This window comes from Medicago truncatula, chromosome 3, assembly GCF_003473485.1.
Source record: "Medicago truncatula cultivar Jemalong A17 chromosome 3, MtrunA17r5.0-ANR, whole genome shotgun sequence".
Lineage (NCBI taxonomy): Eukaryota > Viridiplantae > Streptophyta > Magnoliopsida > Fabales > Fabaceae > Medicago > Medicago truncatula.
This window is the reverse complement of record NC_053044.1, coordinates 45,085,813-45,112,143: the sequence shown is the minus strand read 5'-3', so window position 1 is coordinate 45,112,143 and position 26,331 is coordinate 45,085,813. Positions and strand designations below refer to the sequence as shown.

The window sequence follows — 26,331 nt, the reverse complement described above, 5'->3', positions numbered from 1 at the left end:
TCGTCTTTATCTTCTCGCAGAGATTAGGTTGATAGTTTCATGAAGTCTGAATCATTTGAAATGGGAAAAAAAATCTTTATAGAATTTTAGATTGGATAGCATTAATTTGATAAAAATGGTAATTTAATTTACCAAAAAAAACAAAGGGTGGGTCTTTTTTTCCTTATTTTTCCCGTTCCCTAGTTAAATGATCATGATAATCTGGAGATAAATAAAGCGCAGCAGGTCTTTTTTCTTTTTTTGATGAAGAGCGGAAAGCCCTAGAAAAACACAAAGCATGTGAAAACTCTAAAATTCAAAACTTCAGGGCTACACCAAAGCATGTGAAACTCTCTTCCAAAACAAACCTCCATTGTTTTCACCAAAAACATGATACCAGTGCTCATCCTCCCGCGAGACAAACGACACACTTCAGAAAAACATTGTAGCAAGAAAGGTGGATATTTCTTGAATGCTCTTTAGGATGCAAGACTTGCATATACACAGCTATGGTTCACACCAACAACTAATCTATGTATTACTCCAACTGTGACAGATCTCTCGACTCAAATGTTGTTGAAAACAAGATCGTTCCTCCTTCACCAAAGTTGGTTCAGTGATAATTCTAACGTGACATTCCTATGATTATAATGTGCCGATCATGGATAGCTAAGAAGCTTTACCTCCGTTAACGAATATAGATAGATAGATTGAGGATTTACGTGATCCACAAAGAAATAGATTAATTAAGGACTTTCATTAAAAAAAGATGCTGTATGAACCAATATAAAATTTTCTCAAAACTGAATATAAAAAATGAAAGTATATTTGATTTATACAGAGCATTATGAGTGAAGACTATTGAGAGTTATAGAACGTTCGTCTTTTGGTGGTTTTTTTCTTCTAGTAAATTTCCCAAATGAAAATAATTTTAACTAATTTAGACAAACTCTTCTGCAGATTTAAAATACTTCCTACTAATTTGTTTGAATTCTGCTCTTCACCCAGCACATTTCGCTCGCACCCTACAGTCATGCCCAAAATGCCCATCCGCTAGTTAACTAGCGCAAGTGTAAACTTGTGCGCAAGTTAAGTAGCGTTGCGCATGTTAAGTGGCGCAAGTGTAAACTAGTGCGAACTTTAAGTGGCGCAAAGTGCCTACTTCTTTTTTTTATTTATTCAATATGGTGTTATTTATTCAATATGATTCAATAAATTATTTTATTTAGTCAATATGGCGCAAAGTCTATATATAAGTTCTATTTTATTTTATTTTATTCTAAATTATTTATGCACTTAAATAAATTCGATTTTATACTAATTCAATTTTCATTCTAATTTATTTATTCATTAAATGCAAAATTAGAAAATAAAATCGATTTTATTCATTCAATATTCATTTATTCAATACATAATCATAAACATAAAATAAATACAAATAAAAAACAAAATTAATAAAAATAACTCTCATTTTATTAATATGATTCAAACATTACATTATATAATACATATATTTTACCCTATTCGGTATATGCCAATAACTATTGGGGAAAATAGTGTTCCGTCCTATTGAGGAAAACAACATCAAAACCTCTTGAGTTAAATTTAAATTTGGTTCCTTTTATACCCCATATTGATTCTTTTTACCCACGATAAAAAGATTTTAGGAGTAAAAGGAAACAAACCTAATTTTATCTCAAGGGATGATGTATTTTTCCCCAACTTAACGGACCGCTATTTCCCCCAAAAGCCACCGTCCACCGGTATTTACCTAAAGGAGTATTAAAAAGCCTAGAAACTAAAGAAGCAAAAAAGAAGAAGCGAAAGAGGGGGAGAGAGTGGGAGGAGAAAATGTGAGGAAAAGAGGAAGTATGTGAGAGTTTTTATAGGTGGTATAAGGTATATGACACTTAATGAGGTCCAAAAACGTGTGAAAAACTTAAGGAAAACGTGTAAAATCCAATCAAAACCATTGACTACCGTCCAAGAAACATTTGTGCTTCAGTTTTTACCACCGGCCAACTTGCGCAAATTAACTCGCGCATAGGCTCAGTAGTGCGTGACTTAAGTCACACAGAGCTTGTGAGGTGTGTGAGTTAAATCTCGCTGCGTGACTTAATTTACGCAAGAGCATTTTTGACATGGCTGCAGGGCGCGAGCAAAATGTGCCATATGAAGAGCAGAATTCAATTTGTTTCCTCTGGCGGTCATCCATCCGTCTTTTCTTGTTATTCCATTTTCTCAAATGTTGCACATAGTTTCAATAACAAAAATTTCAATCAGCATCAAGGTAATTTTGTATGGTGAGAGATGATAGTTTAATTACGTCAAATCTTACTAGTACTCTCTGAGGCTGAGCTAGATGATTTTCAATCAAAATTATAAAATATGATATGGATAACATAAAAATATTAAGAAGACCAAATGTAAGACTTTTATTTGAGTTTGTCTTGTATGAGTCATTTATTTTCAACTGCTTGATAGTTTCTCACGAAGAAATTTTATTTAGTTGTTCACACATAATACAACTATTTATTTATTATTTATTTATTTTGTCATCATGCTATTTATTTATTTATGTTGTTATCATGCTATAATTTGAACGGCAATTGTGAGTATTAATCATACACAATGCAGAATAAATTAAGTATATTTTTCTTTAATATTTTTTCCTTCAAATAGTCTTGTTGTAAAATTTACACACATCCCTGACCAAAAATAAATAAAAAATAAATTTACACACATAAATGTGAAGAAGAGAAATATTTAGTATTTATGTTTAAACCCTCACTTCAAATTCAATACATCAAACATTACTATCATATAGAACTAATATTTTTCCTATTAATTAACCTCTATAGATGAAAAGGAAAAAGAAAATCATTTTCTTTTTTGACGGGAGAAAATCCTTATTTAAAACATTATTGTTTTATTTATGATATTTAAACACCTCAAATTTCTTCTACACAAATTCAAAACTTTATTTTATCTTTATATTACTCTTTTTATCCTTTTCCATCCATCACTCTCTTCTTCATCCATTTTCTAGGATGTTGAGTGTCCACCAAATATTTTCTTTATTTAGTAAAAATAAGATATTGTATTGTAGTAGTGGTTAGTTGAGGCGGTTTTGGTGTTGAGTCATGAGTGGTGCAACATTGCAGTTTCGAGTTTGGACATGAACCACTGTAAATAAAATCCAAAAGATAAAAGGAAATAATTAAATAATAAATAAAAAAACCCTGAAAATGAAAAATGTGTTCAATCCCTTCCCGCAACCGCAAACTCGATTCTCAGAATAAGACAACAACACCATATTCATAGATAATAGATTCACTTCACAAATCCTTAAACACACATACCCAAGAATCAATGTTTTGTTCATCTCTCTAAAAAAATCCCAAATCTAATCTAATCAAATCAAATTCAACCTTATGGCTGCTGCTGCTGCGTTTCGATCAAAACCTTCAAAGGAAAAAGCAACCCTCGCGTTATCTCAATTACGCTACTTCGCATTCAATTACACCCACGCTGGTCATTCACACTCTCCACCACGTTCACCGTTAATCAACACCCCTTATCACTTCACTTCCTTCAAACCCCTTTCTCTCCGCGGCGTCGATTTCATCCATAAGAGTAGTAATAATAATACTTCTACTGCCTCCACTTCCACCACCCTTATCGAAGACTCTAATCAAAACCCTAATCATGTTCCTTATGATGTAACCGCTTATAGGGTCCTTGTTTCTTCGTTTGTTGATCCTCCTGAAGTTTGGTCTGGTGGTGGAATTGTTGTTCGTCCTGGGAATTATGATGTTTCTGGTGGTGGTGGCGGTGGAGGTGGTGGCGGTGCTGCTAGCTCCGGTGATTCGGGGAATTCGAAAGATTGGTGTTGGGGTGGGTCTAATATGGGAGGTACTTTTCCTACTCCAAAGGAGATTTGTAAAGGGCTTGATAAACATGTAATTGGACAAGAAAGGGCCAAGAAGGTGCTATCTGTGGCAGTCTATAATCACTATAAGAGAATATATCATGAAAAGTTGTGGTTGGTATATTACTTCAGCATGTTATGTTATTACTTTCATGCACATGTTTTACACTTTTTTTATTTTTGTTGCTAATGTAAAGTGATTTTTTCTTCTTCATGTTCTTACTATTTGGAATGTTAGGCATGCAGGAGATTCAAATATTGATGGTAAAGCCGATGTTGTTGTTGATGATGACGATGATGTTGAACTTGAGAAAAGCAATATTCTGTTAATGGGGCCAACAGGATCAGGTAAACTGGTTTTTACCTTCTCAACTTTCGCGTGCTTATGATTCTGTGCTGTCATTTTTCAGTGCTGTAAGATGTTAATGTGTGATGCTTTTGTTCTTGAATTACAAATTGTTGTAATGGATTTATTCGGCTGTTAGCAGACTAGTTTCATCAATAGTATATTGAATTTTGTGTGTAGTATTGGTTTATTCTATCGAAAATTGTCAATTTCTTTGAAATAGACGGGGGAGACAATCAAGTTTGGGACTTTTTCTTTTTCCATCATCATTTCTTTGAAAACCTGTTGATGCCTCGTTTCTTCTGGCAACCAGTTTAACTTGTTTTTCTTTGATGTTGTTTCAAGGACAGGGAAGACATTACTTGCCAAAACCTTGGCTAGGTTTGTAAATGTTCCCTTTGTTATTGCAGATGCAACCACACTCACTCAGGCAAGTTAAAACACTTTATTCTTGTTTTCTGATTTATCATATGTTAAAGTAGATAAATGAAACTTAAAATTGGAATGGGAAGTGGAAATAATTTTTTGCTTTGTGTTTCCTCTATTGAAAGACTTGTCAACCTCGACATGGGTTGTAACTTTCCTAGCAAAAAGAAGAATGCACATATTTGGGCCATTGCCAACATCTAATCTTATGTACTTCAAGCCATTTTCTTCTATATAAGAACAAATTTAAATGTACATAGATGGACAATTTATGTAAATTCCTAATGAACAAATTTAGATATATATATATATATATATATATATATATATATATATAAGAAGCATTTCTTTATGATAGAAATAAAAGCACCGAAAGTACCTCATGGAATTATTTTACTTCCTTTTCTAGGTGGTTGGAATTTATAAGACACATTCAGATGTCCTTTTGCATTTAAATCATTTTTTAGCTTAATTTATGTTATGTAAAAGCTTCATGTTTGTGTTAAAGGTCTTAACTCTAACATTGCCCTTTGCAGGCTGGTTATGTTGGAGAAGATGTGGAGTCCATATTATACAAGCTCCTTGCGGTAAATAATTTGTGACAACTGTTATTTTTAGACAATATTGTAATGTGGTTTTTCCTTAGACAACCCAAACACGACCCATGTTATTGTATCCAATATTTGTGTGTTTTTTGTTATTGAACAAAAGATGTAAACTTATATAGAACATTCACCAGGTTTAATGTGTGATTCATCAAATTTTAATTTTTTTGGTGTTTCTTTCATGAAATCATGTAACTTGCTACTCTTTTGATGAAAGAAACATAAATTAGAAAGCATAACATAATAAATTATAGTCTGAATCGACATTGCATAAATTTATTTCAGGCTGCAGATTATAATGTGGCAGCTGCACAGCAAGGCATTGTTTACATTGATGAAGTTGACAAGATTACCAAAAAGGTTCCCCATTATTTTCTATATTTTCCCTACCGACTATATATTTTTTCACTGTTCTAAATCACTTCTCGTCATTTCAGGCCGAGAGCCTTAATATCAGTAGAGATGTCTCTGGTGAAGGTGTTCAGCAGGCATTACTGAAGATGCTTGAGGGAACGGTTAGTTTCTTTTCATGATTACCAACACCAAAATAAACTGAACAGCTGCATTTGAAATTTTATGAAGCTGCTTATAACATGACAATGAAACAGCAACATCTAAGATAGTTGAAGTTTGCCCAGTTATTATTTTTATTTTTAGTATTTTTAGCAGTCCATTGTATGTTGATCTTGAACCTTTCTTTCCAATCCAGATTGTCAATGTTCCCGAGAAGGGAGCCCGAAAGCATCCGAGAGGTGACAATATTCAGGTACATGTACATTATTCTTCATGAATTACAGTTTCAGGTATTTGTTTGCCTGTAGCCTGTAGGGGCTATCAGATATATTCATGGAACTGATACATGGGTGCAATTATATTTCAATAATTAAGAATTTTCATTATTTAAACCTTTAAGTAAGCTTATGTCTATATGTATCATTGCATCGGTGCACACTGGTTTGTATGATTTTCACGTCTTGAATTCTTTTTAATTACAAAGAGCTGTCTGTGGTTTTCATTTTATGTATAAGTGATGTGCCATCTATGTAGATTGACACCAAGAATATACTTTTCATCTGCGGAGGAGCCTTCATTGACTTAGAGAAAACAATTTCAGAAAGGTTGAACAAATCCTGAAAATTATATAGCAGCAGTTTTATAATGTGGTATGTGCCGTGTTTCTGTAACCAGTCAATCTGTTGATCACCTTTCAGGCGCCAAGATTCTTCTATTGGATTTGGAGCACCTGTACGTGCAAAGATGAAGGCTGGAAGTGTCACAGAGGCTTCAATTGCATCATCATTATTAGGAACTGTAAGTTTCTTGTGATCAATCTTGTAAGCATATTGGCTTTTAGTACTATCCAAGCTAATTTCAAGTTTGATCTGTACATCATTGAAAATTATTATTTTTGACAGGTTGAAAGCAGTGATCTTATAGCATATGGTTTAATACCTGAATTTGTTGGACGGTTTCCTATTCTTGTCAGTCTGTCAGCGTTAACTGAAAATCAACTAATTCAGGTAGGCTATATATTTGTGATCATTAAACTTGGTCACTCAACTTTTTTTTTTACCTGAAATGCATTTCTCATTTTTGTGTGTTGATAATTGAATGAAGTAGTCAGTAGTGGGTTGAGTATTTATTTATTGATAGTGAAATTGAATTGGTTGGTGAGGAATTCAGAGGGACTAGGATTCTCAGTGAGCAAAAGCATTCAGATCTGGCATTAAAAGTGCTTTGTTTTTTTGTCTTTCCCTTCTTCCTTCAGTTAAAGTGTGCTGTTTACTCGAATTATGTCCTTAAAAGTGCTTTGTTTTTTAACTTTACAAGTCATTTTTAATGTCACCTGATACCATTAATTTTTACAGGTCCTCACAGAACCGAAGAGTGCTTTAGAGAAGCAATACAAGAAGACATTCCAAATTAATGGAGTAAGTTTCCACAAGGCTCCTAATTCCTTGTACATTTTTCACTGCTGACAAGTTTTCTCTCCAATAGTTTAAGCACGGGAAGCTACAATAGCAACTTAACATTATATCTTGATCCTTAGGCTTAATACATTAGGACCCTGTTCGGATAAACAACTTCTTTTGCAGCTTATAGCATTGAACACTTACCATATAAAGCGCTAGTATATAAGATATTTCTATAACACAAATTAAACTGTTCTAGTATATAACCAACCTACCAAAATAGTATATAAGCTGTTTTCATAAGCTATCGTAGAGATCTTAAGGAAATAAGCTGAAAACAGCTTATGAAAATGTCCCAAGTTGTTTTTATAAGTTCTCCTAAACAGTGTCTCAAGTGCTTATGCTAGTAGATAAGCTCAAAGAAGTTAATCCGACGGGCTCTAGGTCTATGGGTCTTTTCACTTATAAATAAAACTTATTTCTTGTTTGTTTATGCCTTTGTGGTATTTTTAATGATTGAGGATCAACCAAATAAAAGAGTAGTGGAATTGGTTGCTCATTTAGATTTTGAATTGTTGGCACAGGCTTTCTTGGGATGCAAATGGCTGTTCTGACAACAATATGTTGTGCATTTTGTTTTCAGGTGAAACTACATTTTACGGAAAGCGCTCGCAAATCAATTGCAAGACAAGCAATGTCTAAAAATACCGGTGCTCGGGGATTACGGGCAATAATAGAGAGTATTTTGGTAGATGCCATGTATGAGGTATGCTTTTATCTTTATTTTCTTCAGATGAACAATTTTTTCATAGTGTGATATGGAGTGAAGATGTAGCCTCTGTGATCAGAGGGTGCATAACATCAAAGACTAGACATGATTACACATCGGATCTTTGTACCCACGTCTGTGTATTAACCTATATTTTATGTTTATTTAAATAAATATCAGATAACATAGAGAATAGACAGACATTCAAAACTTCACACCTCTACCTTCAAACCATGAGTTTACTTGCTGTTTGCTGGTGGCCGTTTTATATCAGAAAAATGCTCTTCTTTAGGTTCCACAACTGGCCAATATTGAAGCAGGGCATTAATTAATTAATTGACTTCATCCTCAGATTGAAGTGTCTTGGAATATATGCATGTCTTAATTTATTTTGTCACTTTAGAATATCGGATTATGATTTTTCAATAATATCCTTATTGAGTTGTATGTGAACTACCCTATATTAATTATTCCTTTCACCTAACTTCTACTACACTAAGGACATAACTCAACTAAGATTATTGGCTTGATTGGGTCAAATTTTGTGCAGATTCCTGATATCAGAACAGGCGACGATGTTATAGATGCTGTTGTCGTTGATGAAGACTCCGTTGGAGGTGAGGGTTCAGTGAGAGGCGCTAAAATCCTTTATGGCAGGGGTGCATTCGATCGTTATCTTTCCAAGGAGAAGAACGATTCAGAGGTATGTATAATTTGCAATGACATGAATGTTGTCTTTTTAGCTGTATCAAGTTAGTTCATAATCATGTTTGTTTTCTGTATTATAGACTACGGAGGTTTCTGGTGGTGATCAGGAAGCAGAGACAGAACTTCCTTCCATCGTGGCCAGCATGTAATCAAACCGTTGCTGATATTTATTATAGTTTATCTTTGTACATAATAACTAGTTGATACATTTGTTAAAATAATATAAAGGGTTAGATTCAGATTTTCCCATGTGGATTGGGTCGAAATCAATGTACTATATAAGTCATAAGAGTAGTTCAAGAGTGACTTCCCATGGTCAGTTTCATAATTACAAATCATGGTGAGGTAAACCAAATGTCACATACGTCTTCTAAATGTGAGAATACCTTATTCATTGATGTAGTTTTGGGGAAATACTGGTGGAAGGAACCAAAAATGTACATCACTTTATTTGATTCCTGTTTGGTCTTTTTATTTTATCCAATCTCCTAGGCCATTTGACGTAACTTATTGAGCAATAGAGCAACAGCCTATAGATTGAATATGAGTAGTACTTCTTTTACGAGACAAAACATCAGCATTTCATTCATGTACAAAATTAAAAGGGTTAAATAAGTTTTTGGTTTTAATAAATATAGCAAATTTTGTTTCTAGTCCTAAAAAAATTGACTATTTTGGTTCGTATTAAATTTTTCAGCATGTAGTTTTAGTCTTTATTAAATTAAAATTTGTTTAATTATGCTTAAATTTTTGAATGATTTTTTAAATTGAATATGAATTTTTTGAACATCAATATTTGAAGATTAAAGTAATAAAAATTTGTAAATAAACCAAATTTTGAGTTAATTTTTTGTGGAGAAACTTTATATAATATTTTAAATAAATATGTAAAAAATCATTCAAAATGTAAAAAATTTAAAAGTTCACATAATTAAATAATTTTGTAAGGACTGTAAACTTTTATAGGGACCAAAACATTTATGAGAACTAAAAACAAAATTGATTATATTTATAAAGATGAAAAATTTATTTAATTCAAATTAAAATAAACGGTCAACTGCAAAATTGACTATAATTATTTGATATTTAATAGTTTTTATCATCAGGTGTAACTAGTATAACTAGACCTACTCTTTTTTGGATATAGATTACGTTAACTTTTTGCATGAAAGCTGTAGTGAGTTTTATACACACTATATGTGAGTTTGGTTTCACCTTTACGATACACAAATGCATGTTTGCATGTTTTTTTATACATATTAAATGTGTTTGATTTTTCGTTTACAATATACAAAAGCATATTTGCATGTTTTTAGATGTAATTTTGCTGTGATTTTTAGAGACTCCTAATACAAATTTCTACATAAACATAGTTTTTTTGCCGCACTTTTGACCAAAAAGAGCTACTGCCGCTACAATTTCTTCAGCTCGCTGCCTTGAGCATTTCAATTGATTTTTTTTTTTAATGGCAAATATATATATATATATATATATATATATATATATCCCCCTTTTGAAACGAAACAAGGAGAGCTTCGTGTTCTGTCGGTGCTTGAAACAATTTTGTCTTCTCCATATTACTATATCTTTAGGGTCAATAATTTTATATGAGAAACTACCGAACTCAATCACTTGCTGCCGTTACTCTTCAGTTTTCTGTTGAAGTCTATCCTGTAGAGGTACTCAAATTGGATCCGTGATCGATTGATAGGTTTCGCCGTAAACCTAATTGGTTACTTCCTGACGGAGCAATGCCGCGTGGAGGTAAAAGGCCTACGGGTCATGAACTTCTTTTCCTGGAGAAGAAACAATGACGGTATCCGGGGAATAAGCATCGGCTAACTCTGTGCCAGCAGCCGCGGTAAGACAGAGGATGCAAGCGTTATCCGGAATGATTGGGCGTAAAGCGTCTGTAGGTGGCTTTTTAAGTTCGCCGTCAAATCCCAGGGCTCAACCCTGGACAGGTGGTGAAAGGATGGCAAGCAGGCCTATATTTCTTGGTTTCAATAGGACTTATTACAAGCGTTGTTTCTATCTACTATTATCTAAAAATAATTAAGTTATTAATGACCGAACAAAGAGTACATAATATACAAAAACAGCTGCGACGCGACACACCTACAGATCACCACAAAGGAGAGCGCCCCTAACCCCACAGACGGGGCCGGGGACGCACCCACAAGGCCCTAAAAGGAGCACAAAACACCAAAAGAAAAACAAAAGCTATCCCCAAAGCACGAGCGCCCCAAACAGCAGCGAACTCAGCGAACACCTACAGGCAACAACAAACACACAAATAACCTGAAAGCCGCACCAGGAAGGGTGGGGAGATACAACCCCACTGAACCCCGCAAGCAACCCCAGCAAAACCAAACCACCACAAAACCCTACTGGTCCAAACACAGGACGGGCTGCACCTCCCACTCATAGGGAGAGCAGGAACTAGCAGGGCACTTAGCCCGAAACCACTTCCAAGTTAAGAGTTTAACTCTGTCCACCACTGGCTCCTCTCGGAGTAAGCCACCAGCAAAGATAAGGTCGTTCCGGAACACCCAAATGGTTCAAATAACAGCATGCCAAATAAGAATCAACCCTAACCTAACTCTCCTACCACCCCCTAAACCCGTAAAGGCCTAGAACTGTTGGGCTAGTCCCAGGGGCATCACTAACTCCTAACCTAACCACCTAGACACCTGGTACCACACCGAGAAAAAATAAGGACAAGAGAGGAACAGGTGCATCGCAGACTCCGACGACCCATCACAAAAAACACACCCCACCCCGTCCACAGGAAGCGACACACCACGCCTAATGAGATTGCTCCTCGTAGGGATCCTATCAAGAAGAAGTTGCCACGAGAAAACAATCACTGTAGATGGAGCCCAAGACTACCACACCCCAGAGACAACACTCAACTCCTCCCCCACGGGGTTGCTATTGTAATTTGTAACAACTCTAACACTCACTTATTTTATAGAATAAATTTATACGTTCGAGCATATTTATATGATATATATATATATATATATATTAAAAAGTGTGTTAGAGAACGTGCTGTTAACATTCTTTATATTTGAAATATGTGCACTCTAACTATGTCGATATTTTAGTGGTATCAGAAAAGAACCATAAAAAGTTGCGTGGCTGAATATAAAAATAGTGATGGAAAAATGAGAGCTAAATAACTACACCTCATCAGATTCTTGGTGTGAATTTGTACGTAGTGATTATTGAGATGGAGCTTCACCCTGTGATTACAACCTTCCATCGACTTGAATAAGATATCTCGCCAAGTTTCTCTCTTGGTCGATTTCTTAGGGTTCGAGTTTTATCAACAATGGTTTTGTCACTTTTTAAAGAAAAAATTATAATTTTGTTGTCTTTCGATTTTTATTTTTATTTTTGAGGCATGTTGTCTTTGTGTTTTTTGATTTTTTTTTTCTTATCTTTTTGACTTATGTTATTAATTAAAATATAGAATTAATATGTAAATATTATTTCAATCGATGAAAATATCATTATTTTTGTTATAATTTCAATATTACAACCTTCAAATTTGGGTAGGATCACATTCGTCAAAATACATGATAAAATGTTCATGTAAGATGAACTTAGTTAGTAGAGATATTGTATAATATATGTAGGAAAAAAATTTAATCTTTTATTCTTTTAAGAGAAAAAAATTTAGTCACTGGATTACTTAACCAAAAATACATGATCAGGTAAATGTACCATATCATGTTTCAATACGATGTTTGATGAAACAATAAAATACTATAAGTTAATCCACAATTTTTTTCTCTTTAAAGAGAAAAAAATTTAGTCACTAGATTACTTAACCAAAAAATACATGATCAAGTAGATGTACCATATCATGTTTCAATGTGATGTTTGATGAAACAATAAAATATTATAATTTAATTTATGAATTTATCATATCATGTCTTAGTCCAATCATGATATATATTTTTATCATGTCATCATAAGGTATGTATAAAAAATATGATGGAATAAAATAATGTTATCAAATTTGTTGTCTTGTGCGCTTGAAACACACGATAAGATTGATGTTATCTGATTACTATCATATCTTATAATTACCCAACTCTATATTTTATTCTATCTATATCATATCCTAGATGGCATTTCACATGGTAAGGTTTTAAAACCTTCCCACCATGGGAAAATTTATTTTAGCCATTAGATTAATTTGAGAACACAATCTTATGGTACACTTCTAACACTAGATTATTTCTTTTACACCTTCCACCACCCTTCTCTCTCCTTCCTCCCCACCACCATCAACATCCTCCCCACCACCACCAACATCAAACAACCTGTAATATCCCCAATTTCATTATCAACACTATCAAGTATCAACCACCTTCTCCGACGCGGATTTCGATGAAGTGGCAGCAGCAGCTACCTTCCCACCTTCTTTGCAGCGACGACGGCAACCTTTTTCTTCTGACCAGCTTTTTTCTTGCTGGCTTCAGATACCATCTTCAATCCCTAATATCTATAAAATCACTTAAACAAATATTTTCAACGTAATAATCATGTAGGAATTTGAAAACGCGCGTTTGAATTAAGCGGAAAAGGCTAAAACATATGTGATTCTTGAATTTGGAACGTGAGAATAAGGTACAGATCTAGACATGAAATGGTGATGACTAGTTTGGAACAGATCGGCAAGTGATAGGGAGGAAGGAGAGAGAAGTGTGGTGGAAGGGTAAAAGAAATAATTCACTGTTTCATAAGATTGTGTTCTCAAATTGATCTAATGGCTAAAATAAATTTTCCCATGATGGGAAGGTTTTACACCTTCCCATGTGAAATGCCACCCATATCCTATCACAAAACATGTTCTAAGAGTTTTAATGTTGTTGTGTTTTTACTATGTGGGGTGTAAATTAAAACCTCTTGTTAAATTAAGAGATACTTGCATCACCATTACATTACATTGGTTAGAGTAAAACAGAACTGAGAATTTTGTATCTCTAGCCAAAAAATTTGTTTGAGACTTACGAATGAAAAAAATAAACTTGAAACCATGTTAAAGGTTAAGGTTGACAATAAAATTTCTTAACAAAGATTAATAATAACAAATCCAACCTTGATTGATTTCGTAATATGTAGATTTGAGACCTTAGAGTGTGTTAATTTCAAAGTCTCAAAGTTAATATTCGTATAGTTTCAATTTATGCGTTAGTCCATACGAAATTTTGTCATCGTTTTAAATTAAACCCCATTAATGAACGATGAGATAAGTACTTCAGATTAACTGGTCATTAAGGTGAATATTGACTTTAAAAAATAAAAAATAAAGTAATAACAAAGATGACACACATACTTTACACCAACAACGTAGTTATACACAAAATTAAAACTTGATAAAAAAAAAAAAAAAAAAATTTGTGTTGTCATCTTATCCGACATTTTTAAGCATGTGGATAGTGAGCTTGAATGATTTGCCTACACTTTGCACCAACTCAGCTATCCATTTAGTATCATTTCTATTTCTTTCATTTAAAGAGACAGAAACACAATAAAATTTTAAAAAAATTGATAGTGGTAGGACTTGTTTTCTCGTTCATTTCATACTATTGTCATAGTACCATCTCCATTCCTATCTCTATCATTTCATACTACTACTTGCTTTTCCCGTTCACTTTGCAATCATTTGGTCCCTTGATCATTGAGTTAATAAAATGAATTAGGAATGAGACTAAACATGAAATGAGGTGTTTAAGTTAAATTATTTTGAAAAATTATATTTGTATAACTATTTCATAACTACTTTTATGATAACTTTCTTTTTCATACGTATATACTAGTATTTTTACTTTTTTTTTTTTTTTTTCCTTTCTTTCTCCATTGTGTTGGTTTTCATGTTCATATCTAATTTTCTTTGTATATAGATGTCATCAAAGTTGTCTCAGAAATGGATGTTCAAATAACATATCTTAATTAGAGAAGTGATATTTGTACAACTATTTTTTGACAACTTTTGTGACAACTTTCTCTCACATACATACATTATGTTTTTTCTTTCTCTCTTTATTGCTTTAATTTTTTTTATAAATTAATGGTTGTCCCAAAAGTTATCATCAAAATAATTGTTCAAATAGCACATCTCTTATTCTATATCTCTTCTAATACTCCCTTTGTCCCAAATTGTATGTCATTTTAGAAAAAAAAATTGTCCCAAATTATATGTCGCTTTACAATACCAATAAAATATTAATGTTACTTTTCCTATTATGTCCTTAACTATTTATTACTTTTTTTTTTCTTTCAATTCCTTCATTTATCTTTCCCATATAATTTATTAAGGACAATTTTGTAAAACAACTCATAATATCTCTTTCCCACACAATATTAATTATATTTCTTAATATGTTTGAAATGCCCAAAACGTCATACAATTTAGGACGGAGGGAGTATTTGTTATCTTTCATCGAGATTAGGGTTGGGAATAGGCCAGGCCGGCCTACAGGGGCCTACGGCCTGGCCTGGCCTGGACTGTTTAGTAGATAGGCCTAGGCTTAGACTTTTTAGAAGGCCTGTTTAGTTAAATAGGCCAAGCTTAGGCTTCAAAAAAAGACTGTTAAGCCTAATAAGCCGGCCTATTAATACTTATTTATTAAAAAATATTTTTTTTTATATTAAAATAATTGCATATATTAAAAATATAAACATCTTTTTCTCTATCTATTAGTCCCTTAATAGGCTTTGTTGTTATAGGCTTTTATGTAGGCTTTAATCTAGTTGAAATTTACTTGTAGTGAAATAGGTTTTTAAGTAGGCTTTAAGACATGTTTAACCTATTTAGTAGGCCAAATGAACTATTTGATGGCCTTAATGTGAAGTAGGCCTGTAAGTAGGCTTTCAGGCGAGTCCAAGCTTTTAAATAGGCCAGGCCAGGCTTAGAAAAATGGCATATGATAGGCCATAGACCAGGCTCAGGCTTGTGATTTATTTCGTAGGCCAGACTCAGGCCTATCAAAGCCTGGCCTGGCCTGGCCTATTCCCACCCCTAATCGAGATCAATATCTACACTTAATGGTGACCAACATCAAGATACAATCTTACGGTGGTGAGGCCAAGTTTTTTATAGGGGGAAGAGTAGATTTTTTTTTTGAAGGAATGATTTTAGGATATAGATATGTTGTGTTGCAATAAATCATAACTAAAGTTATAAATTAAGTAGTTCATATGCTTTTATTTTACTCCCTTAACTACAGTTCGATACTTATTTCGGTCATCGAGCAATCCGTATTTTAAACATATTTCTTGTCACAATTTTTATTTTTTTTGACGTACATATTTCTTGTTACTATTTGTTTTTGGGTTTTTTCTAAATTACCTTTGAAGAATGGTGGGTAATTTACCCACCAACCAATGAAAATGAACAATTTATTTGTGGGGTCAAGATAGTTCATGAATATGTGCTTATGTGGCTAATGTGTATTGATTGAGGTAAATTACCCATCATTCTTTCATGGGTAATCTAGTTGTCACCTTATTTCTGGTTTTAAATTTGTGAATTTTGTTGGAGTGTGGAAGAACTATTTGTTTCTAACTTGAAATTGAAACAAACTAACAAAGTACTTACTAACAAACAACCAAAATTACCCAAAAAGAAAAATTACCAAAAAGACAAAAACCAACAACAAAAAAATCATCTATTAAGTCTATTACCGTTGGATTAATCCATCAAGTATCTAATTTCAGAAATTTAACGGTTCATCTTTCATTCTCTTTTTCTCTGTCTTGTTGTTGCACAGAGAAGAGAGAGAAAGAGAAAAACAGAGAGACAACGAAGAAAAGAACCTGTTCTGTTCTGTTCTTCCCCGGAACAGAGTTTGGTTTTTTCGGTGTTTGGTTTCTCTCTCTTTCCATCTTCTTCTATTTTCTCGTTTTAAATTTTCCTGGGAAAATAAGGGAGACAATTGGGGGAAGAAAATTTTGAGAAAAAGGGGAATACCCAGATAATTAATTTGGTGAAATTTGCGATTTTGATTAGTGGGTTGTTTTTGTTTTAGCGGTTTGGTGAGAGTTGATGGAGTTGGATAGCATTGAGTGTGTGTCATCTTCTGATGGTATGGATGAAGATGAGATCCATTCACATCATCATCATCACTCTGAATTTTCTTCCACAAAGGCTAGAAATGGAGGTGCAAATATCAATAATATTTTGGGTCCTACCGCCATTGCTCCTGCAACTAGTGTTCATGAATTGCTTGAATGTCCTGTTTGTACTAATTCAATGTACCCTCCTATTCACCAGGTCTGTTTTTTTTTTTTTTTAATTAATTTGAATGAATTCATTTAAATTGGATTTGGTTTGGTTTGGAAGATTTTAGGGTTTTCATGATTTTTTTTTAGGAGGGGGGTTCATTTGAATTGATTAGTCTTTAATATGATTGTGGAATTATAAAAATACTTGCAATTCATTTTAGTTAGGTGTCAATTTCAAATTGAGGAATAACTTTGTTGTTAAATTTAAAAATGAAAAGCTTCTTGTTGTAGTTTAGCCTTATTGATTGATTTCAAACTGAATGTTTGCATTTGGCTTTGTGTTTCTTGTTATAGACATACTCATTGTGAAAAACACTTCAGGATAGATAAATTTCTGAGTCTGTAATGTGATTCAGGTTGGTTATGTCAAGTATGGATCATGTGTAGATGCTTTGTTTTGGTTGAATTTTTTTGATAATGTTGAAATTGGTTCATTCAATGTATTTTGCACTCAAACCTAATGCACCCCAAAAGTGTATTTCAAGAAAAATTATATTTCTTAAACTATAACCTAAGTGAAATTGAAGAGGTTATTGAAATTAATCAAACTAGATTCAATGACAACACCATAATTCCATAAGGCGTAGTCTTTGAATATCTTTCATGAATATACGTTTTATGTTCTGATGTCTGGGCATTTCCATTGTTCAGTTGTCAATATTTTTGTGCACGTATGACTACAACCACACAATAGTGAAGCGAGTGAAATTTTAACCATTAAATCTATGGGGTGTTGCATGTTGAAATATATTCATGTCGTAGAAACTTTAGCCAGTCTTTGATTAACTCATGTTAGTATCTTCAATTGAGTTGTGAGGAAGTTGATCTTGCCATGATTAAGCTACAAAAAGTGTATATTTGCCAAAAGGTGAGGAGAAAATGTGACAATTAGTTTCTTTGCAGTGTCACAATGGCCACACACTATGTTCCACATGCAAAACACGAGTGCATAACCGATGTCCGACTTGTAGACAAGAGCTTGGAGATATCAGGTGTCTAGCACTGGAGAAGGTGGCTGAATCACTTGAGTTACCGTGCAAGTACTACTCCCTCGGATGTCCAGAAATATTTCCATACTACAGCAAGCTTAAGCATGAGACAGAATGTAATTTTAGACCTTATAGTTGTCCTTATGCTGGATCAGAGTGTTCCACAGTTGGAGATATTTCCTTCCTCGTTGCTCATTTGAGGGATGATCATAAGGTGGACATGCACACCGGATGCACATTCAACCATCGTTATGTGAAGTCAAATCCCCGTGAAGTAGAGAATGCAACCTGGATGCTCACAGTAAGTGTAACACATTTATCTTATTTTTTGCTTTGACTTTTAGAACCTAGGTAGGGGAAATTGTTTCACTTTCTCATAAATTTTGTTACTAAAATTCTTTGTGGGAATACAATTTCTCACGTTCACTACCAATTAGGGAACTGATTTTATGGTGAAATACTTTCAAATGTCCATGCCATTTATTATTATTATTATTTTATTTCACTGCCCTGTATGAACTTGTTTGGATTGGTTTATTTGAGCTTATCTATTGGCAAACACTTATGAGACTATTCAGGAGAGGTTATAAAAACAAATCATGACATGTCTATAAATTGTTTTCAGCTTATTTTCATAAGCTCTCCAAAATAGCTGATGAAAACAGCTTATTCATAAACACTTATATGCTAATCGCTTACGATATAAGTGTTTAATCTAGTATTCTATGGTTTTAGATGGCCAAACCATATTTGTGTACCATTGATTGGTTAAATGGTTTTATATTATATTTCTGTTGACGGGTGACGGATGAGGACAACTTCATATCAATTCACCCTCTCGCTGCAACATGTAATCTTATCTCAGTATATACATATACTCTTCACTTTCTCTGATTCTTCTGTTTGCCGACTTTACTTTTGTTTGGTAGGTATTTCATTGTTTTGGCCAATATTTCTGCCTTCATTTCGAAGCTTTTCAGCTTGGCATGGCCCCTGTTTACATGGCATTCCTTCGGTTTATGGGCGACGAAAATGATGCCCGGAACTACAGCTATAGCCTGGAAGTTGGGGCCAATGGCAGGAAACTAATTTGGGAAGGTACACCACGAAGTGTTCGAGATAGCCACCGTAAAGTTCGGGATAGCCATGATGGTCTCATCATTCAAAGAAATATGGCACTATTTTTCTCTGGTGGGGATAGGAAGGAGTTGAAACTTAGAGTCACCGGAAGAATATGGAAGGAACAGAATCAAGATGCTGCAGTGTGCATACCTAATCTATGTAGCTGACATGTTATTTGCGGATCATTTTTTATTGTTTGTGTATTTGATGGACTCTTTTAAGTTTAATTACACCAACTTTGTGCTTGTTGTAATAGATTAACGCACTAAATGGCATTTTATTTTTCAGTTTTCTTGAGCTGTTTAATAAACAAAATTCTTCTTTCAAAACACTGAAATTTGCTGCCACTTGTCATCTATTCAATTGCAGTACTTCAAGATTCAAATAGTAGAAGCCAAAACTCATATAGAACTATGGCTGACTGGTCCTCTTTGCTACATTTATAATTATGTGTGTTATACTCTTCACATAGATTAAATTGTAAGATATTTGTCTTAGACAAACTACGGTAGTTTGTGGTTTGTTCAAATTATAAAAGATGTTTGGAAGAGTGTCTTTTACCCCAATATAAATATCGCTTAACTTGCAGTTTAAGAAAGTCTATATCGTATTTTTTAAAGAGACGCTATAAAAGTTAAATATGATTTGCTCCCTATAAAATTGAGACTATCCAAGTTTAAGGGTGTATTGTATTGAGATTTGAAGAGATTATTTTGACAACAAAAGATCTTTAAAAGACCGTAGAATACATAGACTTTTAAGATTTTTTTTAAAAAAACTTTGGAGAATGATAATGAGTGTTCTTGAGACATCGATTAAAATTCTAAAATAAGCAAGTTTGCAATAAAAAATAGTGTAATTATTACTAAGACAAAAATAAAAAGGGTCATGTTAACCCAAGTTAAGGATTTCATTAATAGTAAAAATTTATTGGTTAGCATTTCCCAAGTAAAAATTTGTAGTATTTCTAAAAGAAAGTTTTTATCAAAGGATTCCTTATTCAATGCTCTTAGGATACTTGTTAGTAGGATCCTGAGATTTCTTATGATCATGAATTTAAAGTTCAAATTTTAATGTGTTTATAACACAAACTTTAATCCCTAAAAAAAACACAAACTTTAAGATTTCGAAGTACTTTATGAATTTATAATATTTGAAAGAACCCTATGGAATTTTTGCAAAGATTAAAAGTTACAAGACTGAATTAAAAAATTATAATAAATACAGTAAATTATAAGGTTATCATGATGAAATTAAACGATACAATTTTTGAATTTTTTAACAAGCTTCGTATATATTGTTAAGAAGTATTTCTCCACGTATTGATTTATGATAATTTGATTCATACTGTTCAACTCTAGTTTTCTTCTATGAATTCTTTTGCCTCTTTTACTGAACATAAACTATTAAAGTGCCAAGACAGAATCCCTCCTAAATTTTACTCCAAATGGCACCAAATGCATTAGGATGCAGACTACCAACTAAGTAAAAGTATGACAGCATCCATCTTTTCTTTTACAAATCCATTCACCAAACATAACTAATTTCATGTTCACCAAACATACACCCTCGTTAGCTTTGAGATGAATACCCAACTAGTCATTATCATATAATGTATCAGGATCTGGTCAAGATAACCACCCTATAAAGCACCAAAAACAGAAAGACAAACACTAAGCACCATACTTAGAGCAATAAAGTTAGATATCCTCACATGATTACAACATATATAAATTATGAACTCCACGACTTTAGTGAAACGGTGGAAAATTCTAGCTTAATTTGGGAGAGCAATGCACTGGGCAACAATATATATACACGAGAGAAAGGGGGAAGAAGAGAAAAGAGATGTAGAAGCATAAAAGAAATAGGATTATGAGAATTCATATAAATAAGATACGAGGACGATGGTGGTAGTCATTTGTCGAAAAGGTCGCAAGATTGGTAGTTTACAACCACGACAATGGCAAATTTCACAAGTTACGCTCAAAACGAGTGTCGGAATAGGTTGCGGCAACAGAGAAGCGGGAAGCCAGAGTTAAAACACAGGGGTTCACCGGGCAAGCACAATGTAGGGTTGTCACTCATTAGAAAAATATATTCTGAAACCATGTTTCTGGATGACATCAGAAAATTCTACATAGGCAATTTTACAACCAACAACATTAATTACAAAAAGAATATACCAAGAAATGTGCTAAGAAATATGCTATACTGAAAACATTCTACAATAACCAAGTTGTTTGGGCTCCAGTGACAAGGAGCTCCTTCCATGGACGTAACCGGAAAATACCGGGTTCAATTCCCAAGGGGAACAACGCTTGCCCAGTGCGCATGCCTCTACACATGAGCCGGATTAGTCGCCCACCTTTGGTTGGTCGGAAACTGGTGTGAAAGCCAAAAAAAAAAGAAAAAAAACATTCTACAAGGCGCTAGAGTATATTTAAAAATTATTTCTACATTATTTAAATGTCAACATGATAAAGAACAAAATCTGCATCCATGTATTGATTAATCTGCTGTCAGAAGTTGGTTTACATCACTAAAATGGCATGAAGATAGACAATTAGCTTTGCGATAATGAATTTTAACAAAATATAATCAATGACATTTAGAATAGTGTCATAGGCCGAATCGGACCATTATAGAGTTGCATGGCAGCATATTGATTTTCGCTTTTACACCTTAAACTGTAAGCACAATTTTGCATCATAACCATCCTTCGCAACCTGTGTGCATCAGCTGCATCCTCTTTTGAGCTTTGATGTCTATTCATAGCTGTTTCATGACCGTGATAAAGAAACATTTGTGAGAAATCAGTGAGCCAAAAATGTAATTAGTCTCATCTTATAATTCATTATAAGGCCTAATGTTACCATTATTATGGCATTGCTTAGGTAAGGGTTCATTTTCACTCCTACTCGCGTGTTTTTCCATCAGGACCCGCCGTCTCTTAAAACATGCAGCACCATCTGCATCCTTTGAATTTTGATGCTTATCTGTGACTCTGCAAAAAAAGCATAAAACTACCAAAATACTAAATAAACGCCTCTTCTTGTTCTAGGTCATTAAATTTATATTATGTTGTAGTTAAGATGTGGTAATCATATTCTTGGTCATAAAGCACTGCCAAAGACACCGAAAACAACCCTAACACTGATATGTAGATACAGATAATAATTATATAAAAAAAGAAGTGATTGTATTACATGTGTCAGTGTAGTGTCGGTGTCATACACCAACACGACACAAATAGTAACGTAAAATATTATATTGATGGGAATAAAAGAGGGGAGAAAGAAAAATAATACATACCTTAGCATCCATCAAAAGCATTTCCATTGTAGTAGATACGGAAGGAATCTGGACAGGCCAAAAATTTACTACAAGCTTCCAAGCTTCTTTGCCGCATTAATATCTGCAATGATGCTGCCATCAGAATAACAAACTTTTGTTAATGGAAGGTAAGGGAATGAAAGAAAAGGACCTTAACAAAAAAATTACAGAAAAACTTGAAAAATCACTTGGCTATTAACATGAAAAATCCCAATTTAGCAAGAATAGAGGCTTAATAAAAAAAAATTACCGACAAAAAACTGACTAATCACTTAGCAACGGTGAAAATAATATGAAGCATAATTTATATGCGAAACATGAATATGATTAAGAGTCTTCCGATGTTAATTGAACTGCATTTAATGCTTGGCAACTTCACATTCGTCCAAATCAGCTATGCAACTAAATATGCAGTCAGATCAGATACTCTACTATGTGCAAACTCAAAAAAGCCGACAAGTTAGCTCGAGATAATTTAAAACCTAAATTTCAGTAAGAGCAGATATTTTTCAATTACTACTTTGGTCTCAAATATAAGACAAAAAGAACTCTTATCAGATGGTTCTAAATATAAGCAAAACCTAACTAATTCTGTCATTTTTAATGCTATTACTCTCAAAATACCCTTCAATGAAATAAGTTCTCATACAAAACTAAATGAAAAGAAAGAGTATTTTGGGAAGTAAAATTAATTTTGGATTACATCAAGAAAATTAAATGAGTTTAACCACTACTCTTAATATGTGTGGTTAGTTAGTTTTTCTTATAACTGAACCCAGATGGAGTATCAATTAAGCAAAATGATAACAAGCTACCTAGTGTAAATCATAAATTGTGACAATAAAAAATGGCCTGTAATTAAGCATTAGAGCTTCTGTATGATATATAGTAAGAATAATTCAATGACTTTACAAACTGCTGTTTTTATAATTTCAATGTTTTGTTGGCACTTAGCAGGTACTTCTACTACTTTATTTTGTATACCCGGTAATCCAAAAGAATTAAAAAAAGACATCCAAATTTAACTTGCAAAAAACTTAACGTCTCAAGTTCAAATACAATATTCATGTTAAATTAAACAAGTAGAGCAAGAAAAACCTTTTTGAATCCGTCTCATTTATACTACTTACACATTTATAATTGCATACCATTCTAATTCAGTATAAAGAAGATACATACCTACATACAATGACATTCTAGTAATCGGTCTGTGTCTCTACTCCCTTTCATATCTATACAAGAAGTTTTAGCAAAATAACCCAAAGCACGTGCGATTATGCTTCACCTTTAGGTATCAACCAGATAGAATTTCAAACTCGTTGGGATAACTCCAAGAACCAACAGTCAAAACTGATTCACTACTTTTGAAATTGCAGCTTTCTAAATTTCATAATTCGCCGGTACTACTTTGAAACTGCAGCTTTCTAACTTTCAAAATTCGCTGGTTTATATGCAAGGGTGGTGTCATTCCCTTGGAAGACATTTCATTATACAATGTAACTGCTATCTCTGAGTTCCCACTGTTTAACAAGCCCGAAAATAAAGCAGTGTATGTTACATTATCTGGTTCTAGTCCTCTTTTCATAACTTCATTGAAGAGTCTAATTGCATCTTCAAAGTTATCGACCTTTATGTGTCCATCAATCAAAACAGTGTAAATAACAACATCCGGACTTACTTCCCTATCCTTCATGTCTCTCCAGATAGTCGAAACATCGTACGGTGCATCCTTTCCTTTTCCGTGTTGAGAAGAGAAATGCTCTTTTGATCTTGCTTGTTTTGATTTCCCATCAAGTAGAACTGTGTAGGTAATTACATCAGGTTTGATTCCTCTGCTCTTCATATCCTGGAATAGGTCATGAGCCTCTTGCAAGCAATTCATTGTACAATAACTTTTTATCATGATTGTGTAAGTCACAACGTCTGGCGTAAATCCTCTCCCAAGGAAAAAATCAAACAAAGAGCGAGCACGTTGCATATTCCCTTTCTGGCACAATTCAGCTAATACTTTAGAATACAATACTTTGCTAAGTTGCTTTAAACACGAACTTTCTTGTGCAGTGTCTCCTCGGTTTGACAGCTCATGAAAAAGTTCATATGATTTTTCAATAAGGTCAGCTTCACAATAGCCGCTAACCATGGCAGTATAGATTTCGACACTTTCATCTTTCATAGAGTTAAAATATCCCTCAGCTTCTTCAATCTTGCCTTCTGAACAAAATCCTTCAATGATAATCTTATGTGTAGTAGAGTTCGGCTTCACACCTTGACTATCCATATAATTCAAAAGGTCCATTGCCTCACTAACATGACGATTTCCACACAAACCGGCAGCTAGTACATTATAAGCAACAACATCAGGTTTAAATCCCTTTTCCTCCATTTCTTTGAAAATGATATAGGCTTTATCGGGTTTACCTTGAAGACAGTAACCTTTAATAAAGGTTGTGTAGTGTTTGATATCAAAATCGATATGCATAGATTTCAAATCCTCCAGCATACCTGCTACTTCATCCATCTTACCCAATTTAAACAAAGAATCAAATACAATATTGTAAGCTACCCCATCAAGAAACACACCCGATTGCTTTACTTCCTTAAATGTATCTACAACTCTCGAATCCTCACCCATCTCAGCAAAGCAATGAAGGATACAACTAACAATCACACAATTTGTCTTTATACCCTTCAAAATCATGTCCTCGTATAAGTCTAAAGCTTTAACCAGATCATGGGTCTTACAATATCCACAAATCAACGAAGAATAAACATGACAATCAGGAACAAGTCTCTGCCATTCCATGTCGTAAAACACTTGCATGGCTTTATCTAATTTCATTTCATTACAAAACCCGCGAATAACTGCAGTGTAGGCATAAACATCAATAGGAGCATTATTCTCCCTAAGAGCTCGGAGCAAATCATATCCCAAATCAGACTGATGATTATTACACAACCCCTCAATATAAGCTGCATAGCAATACGAATTCGGAGTCACCCCAGCTTCTTTCATTTCATCAAACACACCAGACGCCTGTTTCAAATCACCGCCCTTCGTACCCAACGCCTTAATGATAATGGCATAAGTGTGATGGTTAGGACACAAACCCAGACTCTTGATTCGGTCGAAAATCTCGAAAGCCATATTTACTTGATCACATTTAACCAAACGGTTAATAAGAAAGTTACAGGCAAAAATATTTGGAAGAATCCCAAACCTCCTAATTTGAAACATAAACATGAAATCAATAGCATCATCAAACATGTTAAGACCAACACAAGCTTTAACAAACCCAACAAAAGCTCTAAGCAAGTAATGATTTTTATCCTTAACATTAACACCCTCCAATAGTTTCTCAAACAAGTCATGAATTTCAAATAATGGGTTTTGTTTAGAATGAGAAATTATTATATCACGGAAAAGAGAATCCAACCTTCTATTCAAGTTCCAGTAACAGAGTATTCTAATGATGGCAACATAGGTTTGAATATTGTGAGAGAAACCATGTTGGTTTTTGAGTTCAGAGAAGTGCGATAGTGCAAGAGAAGGGTTGTTTCGATAAAGGTGAAGTTTTTGGAGGATTTGGGAGGTGTTAGGATGAAAAGATGAAGAATTTGAAGGTTTTGTGAAATGGGTTTCCGAGGTAGAAGATTGTGCAAGTGCTGTGGAAGATGAAAACCTGAATTTAGTGTTGTGAATTGTTTTGGTTTTGGAGAATGAATTTTTGAAGAGAGGAAGAAGAAAATGAGATGGGAAATTGAAGAGACGAAACAACATACCGGTGGTGGTGGTGATGCGTGCGGCTGAGTTTGAGGCTCCGGTGGGATTTGGCGGAGGCTGACGGCGAGGTTAGAATGCAACAAACATTAAGTCACTGTTTTTTTTGGTCAAAAAATAAAAAT

At 33.8% G+C, this 26,331-nt stretch overlaps 3 protein-coding genes across 8 annotated transcripts; 2 read left to right on the top strand and 1 right to left on the bottom strand.

The window, feature by feature from the left end:
• Positions 1-3,215: 3,215 nt before the first annotated feature.
• Positions 3,216-9,183, top strand: LOC11441471 (CLP protease regulatory subunit CLPX1, mitochondrial). Of its 4 annotated transcripts, none has more exons than XM_003602208.4 (14): positions 3,216-4,024; positions 4,149-4,258; positions 4,607-4,686; positions 5,219-5,269; positions 5,573-5,647; positions 5,725-5,802; positions 5,997-6,053; positions 6,335-6,405; positions 6,499-6,598; positions 6,703-6,807; positions 7,156-7,218; positions 7,844-7,966; positions 8,520-8,672; positions 8,758-9,183. In XM_003602208.4, the coding sequence occupies exons 1-14, from the start codon at positions 3,414-3,416 to the stop codon at positions 8,824-8,826; spliced, it is 1,746 nt and encodes a 581-aa protein (XP_003602256.2). In that variant the 5' UTR covers positions 3,216-3,413; the 3' UTR covers positions 8,827-9,183. The 4 variants fall into 4 exon arrangements, with proteins under 4 accessions (XP_003602256.2, XP_039687605.1, XP_039687604.1 ...); XM_039831671.1 differs by having other exon boundaries at positions 3,384-4,024; positions 4,157-4,258; XM_039831670.1 differs by having other exon boundaries at positions 3,384-4,028.
• Positions 9,184-16,428: 7,245 nt separating this feature from the next.
• Positions 16,429-19,423, top strand: LOC11446457 (E3 ubiquitin-protein ligase SINAT5). The gene is made up of 3 exons (XM_003602203.4): positions 16,429-16,970; positions 17,885-18,271; positions 18,900-19,423. Exons 1-3 carry the CDS (start codon positions 16,743-16,745, stop codon positions 19,257-19,259), a joined length of 975 nt encoding a protein of 324 aa, XP_003602251.1. The 5' UTR covers positions 16,429-16,742; the 3' UTR covers positions 19,260-19,423.
• Positions 19,424-21,570: 2,147 nt separating this feature from the next.
• On the bottom strand, positions 21,571-26,331 carry LOC25489783 (pentatricopeptide repeat-containing protein At2g26790, mitochondrial). Of its 3 annotated transcripts, none has more exons than XM_024780025.2 (4): positions 23,608-26,331; positions 22,408-22,521; positions 21,969-22,118; positions 21,571-21,870 (listed from the first exon to the last, which is right to left on the bottom strand). In XM_024780025.2, the coding sequence occupies exon 1, from the start codon at positions 26,204-26,206 to the stop codon at positions 23,816-23,818; it is 2,391 nt and encodes a 796-aa protein (XP_024635793.1). In that variant the 5' UTR covers positions 26,207-26,331; the 3' UTR covers positions 21,571-21,870; positions 21,969-22,118; positions 22,408-22,521; positions 23,608-23,815. The 3 variants fall into 3 exon arrangements, with proteins under 3 accessions (XP_024635793.1, XP_024635792.1, XP_024635791.1); XM_024780024.2 differs by having other exon boundaries at positions 21,969-22,099; XM_024780023.2 differs by having other exon boundaries at positions 21,969-22,521.

Bases quoted from the DNA above. Each gene is read 5' to 3' on its own strand.
- LOC11441471 (XM_003602208.4), top strand. From the start codon at position 3,414: ATGGCTGCTGCTGCTGCGTTTCGATCAAAACCTTCAAAGGAAAAAGCA. The intron at 4,259-4,606 runs GTAAACTGGTTT...TTTCAAGGACAG, and splicing joins AATGGGGCCAACAGGATCAG to GGAAGACATTACTTGCCAAA. The intron at 7,219-7,843 runs GTAAGTTTCCAC...TTTTGTTTTCAG, and splicing joins AGACATTCCAAATTAATGGA to GTGAAACTACATTTTACGGA.
- LOC11446457 (XM_003602203.4), top strand. From the start codon at position 16,743: ATGGAGTTGGATAGCATTGAGTGTGTGTCATCTTCTGATGGTATGGAT. The intron at 16,971-17,884 runs GTCTGTTTTTTT...GTTTCTTTGCAG, and splicing joins TGTACCCTCCTATTCACCAG to TGTCACAATGGCCACACACT. The intron at 18,272-18,899 runs GTAAGTGTAACA...TTTGTTTGGTAG, and splicing joins ATGCAACCTGGATGCTCACA to GTATTTCATTGTTTTGGCCA.
- LOC25489783 (XM_024780023.2), bottom strand. From the start codon at position 26,206: ATGTTGTTTCGTCTCTTCAATTTCCCATCTCATTTTCTTCTTCCTCTC.